We start from the raw sequence: 18,710 nt of genomic DNA, 5'->3' as shown, positions 1-18,710 counted from the left end.
TACACTGTACACACAGCCCCTTCATCATCTCCATACACAGTACACACAGCCCCTTCATCATCTCCATACACTGTACACACAGCCCCTTCATCATCTCCATACACAGTACACACAGCCCCTTCATCATCTCCATACACTGTACACACAGCCCCCTCATCATCTCCATACACTGTACACACAGCCCCTTCACCATCTCCATACACAGTACACACAGCCCCATCATCATCTCCATACACTGTACACACAGCCCATTCACCATCTCCATACACTGTACACACAGCCCCTTCATCATCTCCATACACAGTACACACAGCCCCTTCATCATCTCCATACACAGTACACACAGCCCCTTCATCATCTCCATACACACAGTACACACAGCCCCTTCATCATCTCCATACACAGTACACACAGCCCCTTCATCATCTCCATACACACAGTACACACAGCCCCCTCATCATCTCCATACACTGAACACACAGCCCCTTCACCATCTCCATACACAGTACACACAGCCCCATCATCATCTCCATACACTGTACACACAGCCCATTCACCATCTCCATACACTGTACACACAGCCCCTTCATCATCTCCATACACTGTACACACAGCCCCTTCATCATCTCCATACACTGTACACACAGCCCCTTCATCATCTCCATACGCACAGTACACACAGCCCCTTCACCATCTCCATACACAGTACACACAGCCCCTTCATCATCTCCATACACACAGTACACACAGCCCCCTCATCATCTCCATACACAGTACACACAGCACCCTCATCATCTCCATACACTGTACACACAGCCCCTTCATCATCTGCATACACAGTACACACAGCCCCCTCATCATCTCCATACACAGTACACACAGCCCCTTCACCATCTCCATACACTGTACACACAGCCCCTTCACCATCTCCATACACTGTAAACACAGCCCCATCATCATCTCCATACACTGTACACACAGCCCCTTCATCATCTCCATACACTGTACACACAGCCCCTTCACCATCTCCATACACTGTACACACAGCCCCTTCACCATCTGCATACACTGTACACACAGCCCCTTCACCATCTCCATACACTGTACACACAGCCCCTTCACCATCTCCATACACTGTACACACAGCCCCTTCATCATCTCCATACACAGTACACACAGCCCTTCTCCATCTGCATACACAGTACACACCTCCCCCTCATCATCTCCATACACAGTACACACAGCCCCTTCATCATCTCCATACACAGTACACACAGCCCTTCTCCATCTGCATACACAGTACACACCTCCCCCTCATCATCTCCATACACAGTACACACAGCCCCCTCTTCATCTCCATACACAGTACACACAGCCCCTTCACCATCTCCATACACAGTACACACAGCCCCCTCATCATCTCCATACACAGTACACACAGCCCCCTCATCATCATCCCCATACACAGTACACACAGCCCCCTCATAATCTCCATACACAGTACACACAGCCCCCTCATCATCTCCATACACTGTACACTCAGTCCCTTCATCTCCATACACAGTACACACAGCCCCCTCATCATCTCCATACACAGTACACACAGCCCCCTCATCATCTCCATACACAGTACACACAGCCCCCTCATCATCTCCATACACTGTACACTCAGTCCCTTCATCTGCATAGACAGTACACACAGCCCCATCATAATCTCCATACACTGTACACACAGCCCCTTACATCATCTCCATAGACAGTACACACAGCCCCTTCATCATCTCCATACACTGTACACACAGCCCCTTCATCATCTCCATTCACTGTACACACAACCCCCTCATCATCTCCATACACAGTACACACAGCCCCTTCATCATCTCCATACACAGTACACACAGCCCCTTCATCATCTCCATACACAGTACACACAGCCCCTTCATCATCTCCATACACAGTACACACAGCCCCTTCATCATCTCCATACACAGTACACACAGCCCCTTCACCATCTCCATACACTGTACACACAGCCCCTTCATCATCTCCATACACTGTACACACAGCCCCTTCATCATCTCCATACACAGTACACACAGCCCCTTCATCATCTCCATACACTGTACACACAGCCCCTTCATCATCTCCATACACAGTACACACAGCCCCTTCATCATCTCCATACACAGTACACACAGCCCGTTCATCATCATCATACACAGTACACACAGCCCCTTCATCATCTCCATACACACAGTACACACAGCCCCTTCATCATCTCCATACACACAGTACACACAGCCCCTTCACCATCTCCATACACTGTACACACAGCCCCTTCATCATCTCCATACACAGTACACACAGCCCCTTCATCATCTCCATACACAGTACACACAGCCCCTTCATCATCTCCATACACACAGTACACACAGCCCCTTCATCATCTCCATACACGGTACATACAGCCCCTTCATCATCTCCATACACACAGTACACACAGCCCCTTCATCATCTCCATACACAGTACACACAGCCCCTTCATCATCTCCATACACAGTACAAACAGCCCCATCATCATCTCCATACACTGTACACACAGCCCCCTCATCATCTCCATACACTGTACACACAGCCCCTTCACCATCTCCATACACAGTACACACAGCCCCATCATCATCTCCATACACTGTACACACAGCCCCTTCACCATCTCCATACACTGTACACACAGCCCCTTCATCATCTCCACACACTGTACACACAGCCCCTTCATCATCTCCATACACTGTACACACAGCCCCTTCATCATCTCCATACACACAGTACACACAGCCCCTTCACCATCTCCATACACAGTACACACAGCCCCTTCATCATCTCCATACACACAGTACACACAGCCCCCTCATCATCTCCATACACAGTACACACAGCCCCCTCATCATCTCCATACACTGTACACACAGCCCCCTCATCATCTGCATACACAGTACACACAGCCCCCTCATCATCTCCATACACAGTACACACAGCCCCTTCATCATCTCCATACACTGTACACACAGCCCCTTCACCATTTCCATACACTGTACACACAGCCCCCTCATCATCTCCATACACTGTACACACAGCCCCTTCATCATCTCCATACACTGTACACACAGCCCCTTCATCATCTCCATACACTGTACACACAGCCCCTTCACCATCTCCATACACTGTACACACAGCCCCTTCATCATCTGCATACACTGTACACACAGCCCCTTCACCATCTCCATACACTGTACACACAGCCCCTTCACCATCTCCATACACTGTACACACAGCCCCTTCATCATCTCTATACACAGTACACACAGCCCTTCTCCATCTGCATACACAGTACACACCTCCCCCTCATCATCTCCATACACTGTACACACAGCCCCCTCATCATCTGCATACACAGTACACACAGCCCCCTCATCATCTCCATACACAGTACACACAGCCCCTTCATCATCTCCATACACTGTACACACAGCCCCTTCACCATTTCCATACACTGTACACACAGCCCCCTCATCATCTCCATACACTGTACACACAGCCCCTTCATCATCTCCATACACTGTACACACAGCCCCTTCATCATCTGCATACACTGTACACACAGGCCCTTCACCATCTCCATACACTGTACACACAGCCCCTTCACCATCTCCATACACTGTACACACAGCCCCTTCATCATCTCTATACACAGTACACACAGCCCTTCTCCATCTGCATACACAGTACACACCTCCCCCTCATCATCTCCATACACAGTACACACAGCCCCCTCATCATCTCCATACACAGTACACACAGCCCTTCTCCATCTGCATACACAGTACACACCTCCCCCTCATCATCTCCATACACAGTACACACAGCCCCCTCATCATCTCCATACACAGTACACACAGCCCCTTCACCATCTCCATACACAGTACACACAGCCCCCTCATCATCTCCATACACTGTACACACAGCCCCCTCATCATCTGCATACACAGTACACACAGCCCCCTCATCATCTCCATACACAGTACACACAGCCCCTTCATCATCTCCATACACTGTACACACAGCCCCTTCACCATTTCCATACACTGTACACACAGCCCCCTCATCATCTCCATACACTGTACACACAGCCCCTTCATCATCTCCATACACTGTACACACAGCCCCTTCATCATCTCCATACACTGTACACACAGCCCCTTCACCATCTCCATACACTGTACACACAGCCCCTTCATCATCTGCATACACTGTACACACAGCCCCTTCACCATCTCCATACACTGTACACACAGCCCCTTCACCATCTCCATACACTGTACACACAGCCCCTTCATCATCTCTATACACAGTACACACAGCCCTTCTCCATCTGCATACACAGTACACACCTCCCCCTCATCATCTCCATACACTGTACACACAGCCCCCTCATCATCTGCATACACAGTACACACAGCCCCCTCATCATCTCCATACACAGTACACACAGCCCCTTCACCATTTCCATACACTGTACACACAGCCCCCTCATCATCTCCATACACTGTACACACAGCCCCTTCATCATCTCCATACACTGTACACACAGCCCCTTCATCATCTGCATACACTGTACACACAGGCCCTTCACCATCTCCATACACTGTACACACAGCCCCTTCACCATCTCCATACACTGTACACACAGCCCCTTCATCATCTCTATACACAGTACACACAGCCCTTCTCCATCTGCATACACAGTACACACCTCCCCCTCATCATCTCCATACACAGTACACACAGCCCCCTCATCATCTCCATACACAGTACACACAGCCCTTCTCCATCTGCATACACAGTACACACCTCCCCCTCATCATCTCCATACACAGTACACACAGCCCCCTCATCATCTCCATACACAGTACACACAGCCCCTTCACCATCTCCATACACAGTACACACAGCCCCCTCATCATCTCCATACACTGTACACACAGCCCCTTCATCATCTCCATAGACAGTACACACAGCCCCTTCTCCATCTGCATACACAGTACACACCTCCCCTTCATCATCTCCATACACTGTACACACAGCCCCTTCACCATTTCCATACACTGTACACACAGCCCCCTCATCATCTCCATACACTGTACACACAGCCCCTTCATCATCTCCATACACTGTACACACAGCCCCTTCATCATCTCCATACACTGTACACACAGCCCCTTCACCATCTCCATACACTGTACACACAGCCCCTTCATCATCTGCATACACTGTACACACAGCCCCTTCACCATCTCCATACACTGTACACACAGCCCCTTCACCATCTCCATACACTGTACACACAGCCCCTTCATCATCTCTATACACAGTACACACAGCCCTTCTCCATCTGCATACACAGTACACACCTCCCCCTCATCATCTCCATACACTGTACACACAGCCCCCTCATCATCTGCATACACAGTACACACAGCCCCCTCATCATCTCCATACACAGTACACACAGCCCCTTCACCATTTCCATACACTGTACACACAGCCCCCTCATCATCTCCATACACTGTACACACAGCCCCTTCATCATCTCCATACACTGTACACACAGGCCCTTCACCATCTCCATACACTGTACACACAGCCCCTTCACCATCTCCATACACTGTACACACAGCCCCTTCATCATCTCTATACACAGTACACACAGCCCTTCTCCATCTGCATACACAGTACACACCTCCCCCTCATCATCTCCATACACAGTACACACAGCCCCCTCATCATCTCCATACACAGTACACACAGCCCTTCTCCATCTGCATACACAGTACACACCTCCCCCTCATCATCTCCATACACAGTACACACAGCCCCTTCACCATCTCCATACACAGTACACACAGCCCCCTCATCATCTCCATACACTGTACACACAGCCCCTTCATCATCTCCATAGACAGTACACACAGCCCCTTCTCCATCTGCATACACAGTACACACCTCCCCTTCATCATCTCCATACACTGTACACACAGCCCCTTCACCATCTGCATACACAGTACATCATGATGTCATCATCCCGCAAGACAAGGACAGAGAGCAGTGAGGTTGAGCTTGGACTTCTGCATAATCACATACCCGCCTCCTTTATAATTTACCACGCCCCCTTTATTTTTGGCCACGCCCCCTGTATCGGATTCTATATTTGAAATGTTGGAGGGAATGTATGTATTCAACAGACTCAGGGTCTAATTCAGAGCCGGACGCTATTTGCGCTCGCTCGTTCAGAAAAAGGGGGTGGCTATTTAAATTAACCGTTCGCTCTTTGCGGTCTATTCACACCTCTATGTCTGATCGAGCGAACAAAACACGCGGTCGTTATTTTGAAAAAAACGCCCCCTGGCCACTCGCATCATACGTCATGTCCGCTATTTATTAGATTAATCAAGTACATCGAACGGCGTATGAACTGCTCACTATTCTTGTGGTTGGATTTTCCTACCGCAATCATGCGAGTAGTTCTGACTATAAAACAACCAAGTGACGTGGTTCGATGACGCTACTTTATTCATTATGCACACCCTTAAAACGCCCGTTTTGACCTTTAGGCACGCCTGCGTCCTGATCTCCACTCCCCGTTTTCAAGCACCTTCCCCTGCTACCACCCACATACACCTCCTCCTGTCACTCAAAATAGCAGGCATTCGCTATTTAGCTAGCACACGATTTTCGGCCGCACTGACTGGTTCGCGCATGCGTTTTACAATCCGTACGCATGCGCAGATGTGTGAACATCGCTCGGAACGAACGAGCGGCCGCTTACGAGCGGCTCTGAATGAAGCCCTCAGTGCAAATCCTAAGATCTAAGCACAGCTCAGTCTCATACAATCAGATACAGGCAGCACTCCTCGGGTACTCAATAATCCCAGCTTATTAATCAATTTCTGTGCCACGTTTCAGATGCATTTATTACATATTTTGTCAAGGCATCTGAAAGGTTAATGGATTGACAAGCTTGGATTATTGAGGAGGAGGAGGAGGAGTGCTGCTGGTATGTGTTTAGATTTTTTGCCATTGATTTTGTAACCAAGTATTGGAAAACCCCCCTTTCAAAATCCTGCATTTGCCACTGCAGGGGTATGGCATCTTATACCCCTTTTCCACCAAAATTCCGGGTCTGACCCGGAGTGGGAACAGAAGCCCTGATTCAGAGCCGGACTATCTGACAAAGCGCTCGCTCTAAATCAGGGCCGACCCTCTGAAATTAAGAGCGGCCTCCAGGCCGCTCGCATAGCTGTGGGTGACCACCCACAGCTATAGCGAGCGGCCAAAATGATGGTCGCGATGGTCAAGACCATCGCGACCATCGGGCTTGCGACGAGACCCTTGCGGTAGGGTCTCGTGGCCACAAGCCCTGGAGTGCTTTTGGCTCTATCAGAGCTGAGAGCACTCCCACTGACATCACTAGTGACGTGATGTCACTAGTGACATCACTAGTGATGTCAGTGGGGCCGTGACATCACTAGTGATGTCAGTGGGGCCGGCCCCAGATGGTAGGCGTTCCCATGGGAACACCTCCATCCTGGCAGCCACGCCCCCGGCATGCCCACCAAAGGGGGCGTGCTGTCACTCACCATCGACAGCACGCCCCCTTTGGTGCAAGACCCATAACGACGGCTTGGCCGTCGTTATTCGGGTCTCGCGCATGCGCACAACAGAGCCGCCTCCGTCGTGCACATTAACACGTGGCCAACATCATGGGGTAGCTCTAGTCTCAGTGAACAATGCATTATCTATCATTTTGATTCAAACACAATGTCCATCAATCTGTGAATTCTCAAATAGCTGTGTGCTTCTATCATTGGGACAGATCCACCAGGACACATAGACACCCTGGAGACTACTGGGGACAATTAAAACAAATGAATGAGGTTTTCATGGTGATTCCCCCACCCCTCCGTTAGCCATAACAAATGCTACGTTACATGTAATATCTCAACATATCAGTAAATGAAATATAATATAAATGCATTTAAAATAATACATTCAATAAATAAATGTTTTCATCTGTTCTTGCAGGAAACTGTGTTATAATAAAGCCGTCTGAGATCAGTCAGAACACAGAGAAACTTCTTGCAGATCTTCTTCCTCGTTACCTTGATAAGGTAACTAATGGACTAGCTTATAATACATGAGCGGTATGAATACTTTTAGAAATAAAAAGTATATAAACAAAACCAGCACTCTATTAAATAACCAGTGTAACTGTATCACATATAAATAGTGACACTCAGAACACTAATACAATAAATAATAATAAATTGTGGGAATACATGTTCAATACAAACACCTTGGTGCAGTGCAGTGGTTCCCAAACTTTCTTGGTTCATGACACCCTTACTGTCTCAGAACTGCTTTGTGGCACCCGTAGACCAAGGGATAAATTAATTTACCATTGAGGGGCTATAAACAATGATTTAGGACCCGGCGCTAGCAGTGGTGTATTGCAAAAAGTGTCACAAAGCTGCACATCTGACTTTTTGAGAAAGCCTTCATGTGAGGAGAAACGTGTTAAAGATACAGAAGGAGTTTGTCAAAGATTTACTCACTGGACCTGAGAATCAATTCAACTCTCACTATACCTTGGATTTAAACCATAGGAAGTGTGGACAATCTAACTGAGGGGGAGAATACAGGCGTCCAACTTGAGAATCTGCTGCCGTTTGCCCCTTATTTGATTACACTGATTATGGAAGTCGTTACCAGAGGACACATGCCGCTATAATTGAGAGTCTCTATCCAGCCACTGTACCAAGAACACTGTTGCTCCGCTGCAATTTAACACGAGCACAGACCCTGCTCTCATCACCTTTTTGGAGACGCCATGCAAGTCCTGGAACACCACCTTGTTTCGATTGATGGTGCGAGTGGAAGGCCAGGAGGTCTGGGCCTTAGTGGATACTGGCAGCAAATTAACCATCATCTCTGCCAACCTGGTTCCACCTGGGGCTGATCAGGTGCTACCCCGGTAAAGGTTATATGTGTACATGGGGATGTAGAAGAATGCCCGCGAGTGCACTTCCCAATAGTGATCAAAGGGCAATCCCTGAAGGTGATAGCCACATCAGCCACCAGGCCACTCTACCCAATGATCCTAGGTCAGGACTTTCCATTGTTACAAGAGGTGGTTACGTGGCATGATGACAGCAAAAGGTCCACATCAGAGGTGTCCCAGGAGCCAAGCTCTGCTGTTTCCGAAAGTTTGGTGGTTTTAACACCCTCTTTGGCCAGTGAGCAACCGGAGGGGAGTGAGACCGAGACACAGTGGGTTCCCATTGGCAAGGAAGTGTCCTTGCAGATCTTTGGCCAGGATCAACAGAATGATGGAAACTTGATAAATGCATTTGAAAATGTTGTAGAGATAAATGGTAGAGTAATCATGGTTTTACCAGCAGAAGGTGTACCATACAGTACTTTGCATTGAAAAATTATTTGTTATATCATGTAACTTATTTGCAGGTTAAGAGAGTAGACCAATTGTTGGTTCCCCGGAAACACGAGCAGTTGGTGTTGAGGGCGGCTCATACACACCTGTGGGGTGGCCATTTGGGGGAGAAGAAAACTCTCCAGCGTATTCAGGTAAGATTCTCCTGGCCCGGCATTCCTGCAGCAATAAAAGGTATTGTCAGGAATGGCTAGTCTGTCAGAAGACAGCACCCCGGCCAGGGATTCGGGCACCCTTGGTTCCCTTCCCTGTCATTTCTGTACATTTTGAGAGAATTGGTATGGATCTGATCGGGCCGGTGGAAAAATCTGCTCGTGGGCATCAATACATATTAGTGGTGGTAGATTATGCCACAAGGTACACGGAGGCCATCCCGCTACATAACATGAAATCTAGCACTAAATGACCTGGAATTGTTGATGCTATATACCCACTTGGGAATACCAAAGGAGGTCTTAACAGACCAAGGTACCGCTTTTGTCTCTAAATTAATGAAAGATATGTGCTGACTGTTAGGTGGATAGGATTACTACCTCAGTTTAGCACCCACACACAGATGGGCTTGTTGAATGCTTTAACCAGACCCTTAAACAAATGATAAAAAGGGCGGTGTCTGAGGATAAGTGAGATTGGGACTTACTCCTACCCTATTTAATATTATCAGTGCGAGAGGTACCCCAATCCTCTACGAGATTTAGTCCCTTTGATCTGCTCTATGGGAGGCAACCTAGAGGGATTTAGATCTGTTGAAAGAAGGGTGGGAACAAAAGTCATGCCAAGAGCCAAACACCGTTCAGTTTATGACCCAATTGTATGGTCGTTTAAGGCAAATTGCGCCACTTGTGAATGAGCACATGGATAGGGCACAACAGCGGCAAAAACATTGATATGACGTGACCGCAGTGAATCAGTCTTTTAAACCAGAAGAAAAGGTACTGGTTCTGGTGCCCACCTCTGAAAGCAAAATGTATGCCCAGTGGAGAGGCCCTTATGAAGTTATAGAGGCAGTGGGACCTGTTAATTATAAAGTTCGACAGGAATGTAGAAGGAAAGAAGTGAAAATCTACCATGTAAACCTGTTAAAACCCTGGAAAGAGAGCGCTGGTCAGCCCTCATTGATTGCCAAGAAAACCCCGGAATGCCAGGTACCCATTACCCTTAATCCCCGCCAGAAACAGTGAGCACAGCACCAATATGTGTTCTCTGCCAATCCGGGGAAACCCCATATTATCCAGCATGATATAGTTACTCCTCCTGGGGTGGTAATAAAACAGAGGCCATACCGTATACCTAAGGCAAAGCAGGCAGCGGTTAAACAGGAAGTAGAGGAAACGCTGCGCCTAGGGGTCATAGAGGAATCCAATAGCGGATGGAATATTCCCATAGTTGTAGTGCCTAAGCCTTCAGGTGCTTTAAGATTCTGCCATGTTTTCGCAAATTAAATAAAGTGTCACATTTTGATTCCTATCCGATGCCCCGGGTGGATGAGCTGGTGGAGAATTAGCAAACATCCAGTATCTCACCACCATAGATGTGACAGAAGGATATTGGCAGATTCCTTTACCTGAGGCTGCTAATGCCAAAACAGCCTTCTCTACCCCAGGAGGTTTGTATCAGTATAAAATGCTGCCGTTTGGTCTGCATGGGGCTCCGGCAACCTTCCAGAGGGTTATGAACAGGTTGCTGTGATCTCACAAGGAATATACAGCTGCATATCTAGAGGACATGGTCATCTTTAGCCCCGAGTCACACCTTACAAGAGTAGAAGCAGTGTTGCAATTTTTCATGGGTTTAATGCTAATCCTGAGAGGTCTGCAATTTGAATGGTGGAGGCAAAATATTTGGGATATACTGTAGACAGAGGGTACGTAAACCTTGGCCCAGTATGGTGGAGGTGGTCCTCACATGGTCTAAACCCAAATGTAAATCTCAGCTCAGAAAATTCCTTAGCCTAGTGGGTTAGTACTGCAGATTCATTTGTGATTTTGCCAATAGGGCAGCACCATTAACAGAGTGCCTTAAAAAGCAGTCCCCAGACAAGATACTATGGTCTAGAGCAGCAGATTTAAGGTGCGCCTTGTGTGCAGAACCTGTTTTGCAGGCTCCTAATTTTAAAAAGCAGTTTATATTGCAGACAGATGCCTCAGGTACAGGATTGGGAGCTGTCCTTTCCCAAGTGGTATAAGGGGAAGAGAAACCCATCCTCTACCTTAGCTGGAAATTGCTGCCCAGGAAGCATAAGTACTCAACTGTGGAGCAAGACTGCTGGGCGATCAAGTGGGCAGCAGACTCGTTAAAATATTATTTGTTGGGGCGGGATCATGTTGGTTACAGATCAGGCCCCCTTACAGTGGATGCACATGAACAAAGAAGAGAATGCTCGTGTAACCAGCTGGTTTTTGTCTTTGCAGCCATTTAAGTTTGAGGTGCAGCCTCGTCCGGGGAATCAGCACCTCAATGCTGATGCCCTTTCCAGAAGGTTTGTTGGGCCTGATCCTCCAAGCAATCCTATGGTGAAGCTAGAGAAGGAGGAGGAGGACGAGGGTGAGGATGGCAAACTGTGGAAATTGGTAGAGAGCTGTGTACCCAGACAGATGGCACAAATAGATGTGGGCGAGGCAGATAGCTCGCCTGAAAGTGTTTTAGCTTCACCAGGGTCGTTGAAGCTAAGGGGGAGGAGTGTGACAGGGTCAGCATAATTCCACATGAGGTAAATGTGGAATATCCATATCTCCCAGGTTTGGCAGAGCAAAGGCATTAGGGATGTGTAATGTCCAGTTCAGGTGTTGCCTCAATCAGTGCATGGAAAGGCAGCTAATTACAGACACCTATAAGAAGCTGGTTTAAGAACTGCAGAGACACTGGGGAATCTGAGCCCGACGGTGAGATAGTTGCACAGCTTATAGGCCCAGGTGTGACTAGTGTTAGGGCTCCTGGACCTGCGACTCCACTGAAGAGATATTGCTGTTTGGAAGAGTTTGTATGACATTTTGCCTGTGAAACTGCCGTATCCTGTGTACCTGCCTGTGATACTGCTGTATCCTGTGTACCTGCCTGTGGTACTGCCATATCCTGTGTACCTGCCTGTGAAACTGCCATATCCTGTGTACCTGCCTGTGATACTGCTGTATCCTGTGTACCTGCCTGTGGTACTGCCGTATCCTGTGTACCTGCCTGTGAAACTGCCATATCCTGTGTACCTGCCTGTGATACTGCCGTATCCTGTGTACCTGCCTGTGGTACTGCCGTATACTGTGTACCTGCCTGTAATACTGCCATATCCTGTGTACCTGCCTGTGATACTGCCGTATCCTGTGTACCTTCCTGTGGTACTGCCATATACTGTGTACCTGCCTGTGATACTGCCGTATCCTGTGATACTGCCGTATCCTGTGTACCTGCCTGTGGTACTGCCGTATCCTGTGTACCTGCCTGTGATACTGCCGTATCCTGTGTACCTTCCTGTGGTACTGCCGTATACTGTGTACCTGCCTGTGATACTGCCATATCCTGTGTACCTGCCTGTGATACTGCCGTATCCTGTGTACCTGCCTGTGAAACTGCCGTATCCTGTGTACCTTCCTGTGGTACTGCCGTATCCTGTGTACCTGCCTGTGATACTGCCGTATCCTGTGTACCTTCCTGTGGTACTGCCGTATCCTGTGTACCTGCCTGTGATACTACCGTATCATGTGTACCTGCCTGTGATACTGCCGTATCCTGTGTACCTGCCTGTGGTACTGCCGTATCCTGTGTACCTGCCTGTGGTACTGCCGTATCCTGTGTACCTGCCTGTGGTACTGCCGTATCCTGTGTACCTTCCTGTGGTACTGCCGTATACTGTGTACCTGCCTGTGGTACTGCCGTATCCTGTGTACCTGCCTGTGATACTGCCGTATCCTGTGTACCTGCCTGTGGTACTGCCGTATCCTGTGTACCTTCCTGTGGTACTGCCGTATCCTGTGTACCTACCTGCCTGTGATACTGCCGTATCCTGTGTACCTGCCTGTGGTACTGCCGTATCCTGTGTACCTGCCTGTGATACTGCCGTATCCTGTGTACCTTCCTGTGGTACTGCCGTATACTGTCTAAATGCCTGTGGTACTGCCGTATCCTGTGTGCCTTCCTGTGGTACTGCCGTATTCTGTGTACCTGCCTGTGGTACTGCCGTATCCTGTGTACCTGCCTGTGATACTGCCGTATCCTGTGTACCTTCCTGTGGTACTGCCGTATCCTGTGTACCTGCCTGTGGTACTGCCGTATCCTGTGTACCTGCCTGTGGTACTGCCGTATCCTGTGTACCTTCCTGTGGTACTGCCGTATCCTGTGTACCTGCCTGTGGTACTGCCGTATCCTGTGTACCTGCCTGTGGTACTGCCGTATCCTGTGTACCTGCCTGTGGTACTGCCGTATCCTTTGTACCTGCCTGTGATATTGCCGTATCCTGTGTACCTGCCTGTGGTACTGCCGTATCCTGTGTACCTGCCTGTGGTACTGCCGTATCCTGTGTACCTTCCTGTGGTACTGCCGTATCCTGTGTACCTGCCTGTGATACTGCCGTATCCTGTGTACCTTCCTGTGGTACTGCCGTATCCTGTGTACCTGCCTGTGATACTGCCGTATCCTGTGTACCTGCCTGTGGTACTGCCGTATCCTGTGTACCTGCCTGTGGTACTGCCGTATCCTGTGTACTTTCCTGTGGTACTGCCGTATCCTGTGTACCTGCCTGTGATACTGCCGTATCCTTTGTACCTGCCTGTGATACTGCCGTATCCTGTGTACCTTCCTGTGGTACTGCCGTATCCTGTGTACCTGCCTGTGGTACTGCCGTATCCTGTGTACCTTCCTGTGGTACTGCCGTATCCTGTGTACCTGCCTGTGATACTGCCGTATCCTGTGTACCTGCCTGTGATACTGCCGTATCCCGTGTACCTACCTGTGATACTGCCGTATCCTGTGTACCTGCCTGTGGTGAGCAATAAAGCTACTGATGGATTTTACCCTGACTATGTGATTCTTGTCACAGTACATACATACATATAGGCTCACACACACATTCATTCATACATACATACACACACATACATACATACATACAGGCAGGTTCACACAGAAGACACAAAAATTCATTCATAAATACAGATATACAGGGTCACAAATACATTCATACATAAATACATACATACTTACAGGCAGGATCACATACATACATACATGGTCACACAATCATGCATAAATACACACAGGGTCACACATACTTATGTAAACACATGCAGGCATGGTCATACATACAGGCATACATACAGGGTCACACATGCTTAAGTAAACACATGCAGGCATGGTCATACATACACACTACATATATGCATGTAAATAGGGTCTCACTGACACATATACACATACATGCAGGGTCACACATACTTAAAACAGGCATGATCACACATACAGGCAGGATTACATACATACATACATACATACAGGGTCACACACACATACACACATACATACAGGCAGGATTACATACATACATACAGGGTCACACACATACATACAGGCAGGATTACATACATACATACAGGGTCACACACACACACATACACACATACATACAGGGTCACACAATCATACATACAGGCAGAATCACATTTATACACACATACAGGCAGGTTCACACATACTTATATAAACACATGCAGGCATGGTCATACATACACCATACACACTAAATACATGCATGTAACTAGGATTACACAGACACATATACACATACATGCAGGATCACACCTACATAAAAACAGGCATGATCATACATACATACATACATACATACATGCAGGGTCACGCATACAGACATATACTTAGAGACAAACTCACAATTATACACACATACATACATACAGGCAGGGCCACACATAAATACAGGCATGATCACACATACATACAGATCACACATACATACATACATACATACATACATACATACAGGCAGGGTTACACATACACACATATACTTACAGACAAGCTCACAATTATACACACATACACACAAACATACATACAGGCAGGGTCACACATACACACATATACTTACAGACAAGCTCACAATCATACATACATACAGGCATGATCATACATACATACTTGTATGATCACACATACATATAGGCAGGGTCACACATATACATACATACATACAGGCATGATCACACATACATACATACATACATACAATACATATAGGCAGGGTCAAACATATACATACAGGCTGGGCCACACAGACACATACATATATACACATACAGACAGGGTCACACATATACATACAGGCTGGGCCACACAGACACATACATATATACACATACAGACAGGGTCACACATATACATACAGGCTGGGCCACACAGACACATACATAAATATATACACATACAGACAGGGTCACACATACATACAGGCTGGGCCACACAGACACATACATATATACACATACAGACAGGGTCACACATATACATACAGGCTGGGCCACACAGACACATACATATATACACATACAGACAGGGTCACACATTCAATAGCTGCTACGTTGTTTATCTGATAGGCCCCAGGTGGTTAAGCAGGATGTAGGGGTACCACAGGGTTGTGTTCTCATTGTATTCATTGTTCTGACCTACGGGATTGCCATATGGTTTGGGAACTGTACAGCTGATGAATATAAGGCCCTGGATCGGGTGGTTGGAACGGCTTGAAAAACAATTGGTGTTGTGCTACCATGGACCCAGGAGGTCTATGTTAAGAGAGTCCTGAAGATATCGAACACAAATTTGGAAGATCTCCTTGCAAACATACCATCTTTGAGAGGCCACCATCAAAAGGCATTTTAGAACTCTGCAGTCACACACAAAACGTTTGCGTTTTCCCTAATGCTGTGCATGTGCTAAATGGTTGTATAGATCTTTGATTTATATGGTGAATGTTTTATATTTTTAAAATGTGTAATGTAACTGGCGCTTGTCTTATTATGTGGTAATGTGCTACATGGTTTTTCGTTTACATCACGTGTTGTAAAGTACAATAAAGTTGTCAGGCACCACCCTTATCCTCAGGGTCACACTGCCTTGTCTTGTCAGGGGTCCCAGCTGGGGGAATCTCAGGCTGCGCTGTCAATGGGTTCTCAGCATGGCAGTGGTCTCTGGGGCCCGGCGGCGTTCCCGTCAGCTTCAGACACTGGGCACTGTCATGCCAGGCCCATCCGTGCTGTCGGGATCCCAGCGTTGTGGTGGTCTCAGGAGGCTCAGAGCTCCGGCGGGGTTCCCGCCTGCTCCGTACTCAGGGCACACCATACTGGTCCTGGTTAGGTGATCACAAGTCTCCACTGACGGCCAGGCCAGAGTCCACCTGACCAGGGCAGCCAATCTCTATGAGACTCGGGGTATAAGAATCCTGCACTGACAGCAGAGTACAAAACAAATAACCCTAATCAAGGTGCTATAAAATGATATAAAGGTGCTGGGTGCGCAGCCATGTGGAGCCCTCTCAATGCTCCTATGTAAGTTCTTGTAAGAACTATTAAACATGTGATACAAAATAGAACACAGCGCAGTAACTGTCTAGTAATCCTCCGTATACCTATGTACATTTTATATTTATTCATACTTTATACCATTTATAAATCATTTTAACATAGTAACAACTTAAAGATTTTAATTCTCTGCTTATAACTATGTGACTAATATATTAATCTTTAGAACCATCTGTATTTAAACATGAGTTTGGTTTTTTTTGGTATCATCTATATCAAAACTCGACAAATCCCGGGGGCCAGGTCGCCATGGGGACCAGGAATTTAGTCCTGGCGACTAACTTTTACTAGCCAGGTACTTCTAATAAAGCTAATTGTTAGAAAAAAAAAAAAGCTCCCGTGCAGGTGGTTACAGGCACTCATTATGTTCCCGCCCCATTCACTTATCAGCGTGGCTCTGCCTCCTCTAACCTGCTCGCGGGAAATGTAACGCGAAGATGGGCATCATGCGGAGACGGAGACCATGCGGGGATGGAGACCATGCAGGGATGGAGACCATGCAGAGATGGAGACCATGCGGAGATAGAGACCATGCAGGGATGGAGACCATGCGGAGATGGAGACCATGCGGAGATGGAGACCATGCGGGGATGGAGACCATGCGGAGATGGAGACCATGCGGAGATGGAGACCATGCAGAGATGGAGACCATGCGGAGATGGAGACCATGCGGAGATGGGTATCATGCGGAGATGGAGACCATGCGGAGATGGAGACCATGCGGAGATGGGTATCATGCGGAGATGGAGACCATGCAGAGATGGAGACCATGCGGAGATGGAGACCATGCAGGGATGGAGACAATGCAGAGATGTAGACCATGCGGAGATGGAGACCATGCAGGGATGGAGACCATGCGGAGATGGAGACCATACGGAGATGGGTATCATGCGGAGATGGAGACCATGCAGAGATGGAGACCATGCAGGGATGGAGACCATGCGGAGATGGAGACCATGCGGAAATGGGTATCATGCGGAGATGGAGACCATGCAGAGATGGAGACCACGCAGGGATGGAGACCACGCGGAGATGGAGACCATGCAGAGATGGAGACCATGCAGAGATGGGCATCGGAAGCCGCGGAGACCTAGGTGTGAGGCTCCGAATGTCACTATTTATACAGCTCGCTGCATAGCCTCCTGCCCTCCGCTATGCTGCTACCTGCATGTGCCCAGGGCTCTGCAGTCTCCGCCAGCACTGCCATGCCCTGCAACCACAGGAGGCGATGAGGGAGACTCGGCTCTGGTCCGGATGAGCAGCAGCGCTAGAGGGAGAGGCAGAGACCGCTACTTTGGCATGAAGTCCGGATATCCAGGTGCTCCTGAACTCCAACAGGGTGGATGGCTTGCTGCTGCTGCTGGAGACAAGTTAAGCGGCCATGGGTGGTGTGGGGATCGGGGGGAAGGCATCCAGGACAGCTGCAGCAAGAAGCAGGGGGCAAGCAGGAGCTTGTTGGGAAAGCCGCTGTCATTATAACAGCAGCCGGTGCAGGAGGCTGCAAAACAAACTGTACAATGTGCTGGACAGACTCCGGGGCCGGGCTTCCATCTACGTCATATACATGT

General features: G+C 48.2%; 1 protein-coding gene across 1 annotated transcript in view; it reads left to right on the top strand.

Moving 5' to 3' along the window:
- LOC148431505 (aldehyde dehydrogenase family 3 member B1-like) overlaps positions 1–18,710 on the top strand; it is a gene marked incomplete at its 3' end in the record, with an annotated part of 364,823 nt that overhangs the window by 318,624 nt on the left and 27,489 nt on the right. Inside the window, exon 7 of the mRNA XM_088465975.1 lies at positions 8,140–8,225. Coding sequence (XP_088322101.1) covers positions 8,140–8,225 — 86 coding nt within the window. The remainder of the gene's footprint in view (positions 1–8,139; positions 8,226–18,710) is intronic.

Source organism: Taudactylus pleione, unplaced genomic scaffold (genome assembly GCF_031769625.1).
Source record: "Taudactylus pleione unplaced genomic scaffold, aTauple2 ptg002204l, whole genome shotgun sequence".
Lineage (NCBI taxonomy): Eukaryota > Metazoa > Chordata > Amphibia > Anura > Myobatrachidae > Taudactylus > Taudactylus pleione.
Note: the sequence above shows the minus strand (reverse complement) of the source record. Positions and strands in the feature narration are given on the sequence as shown.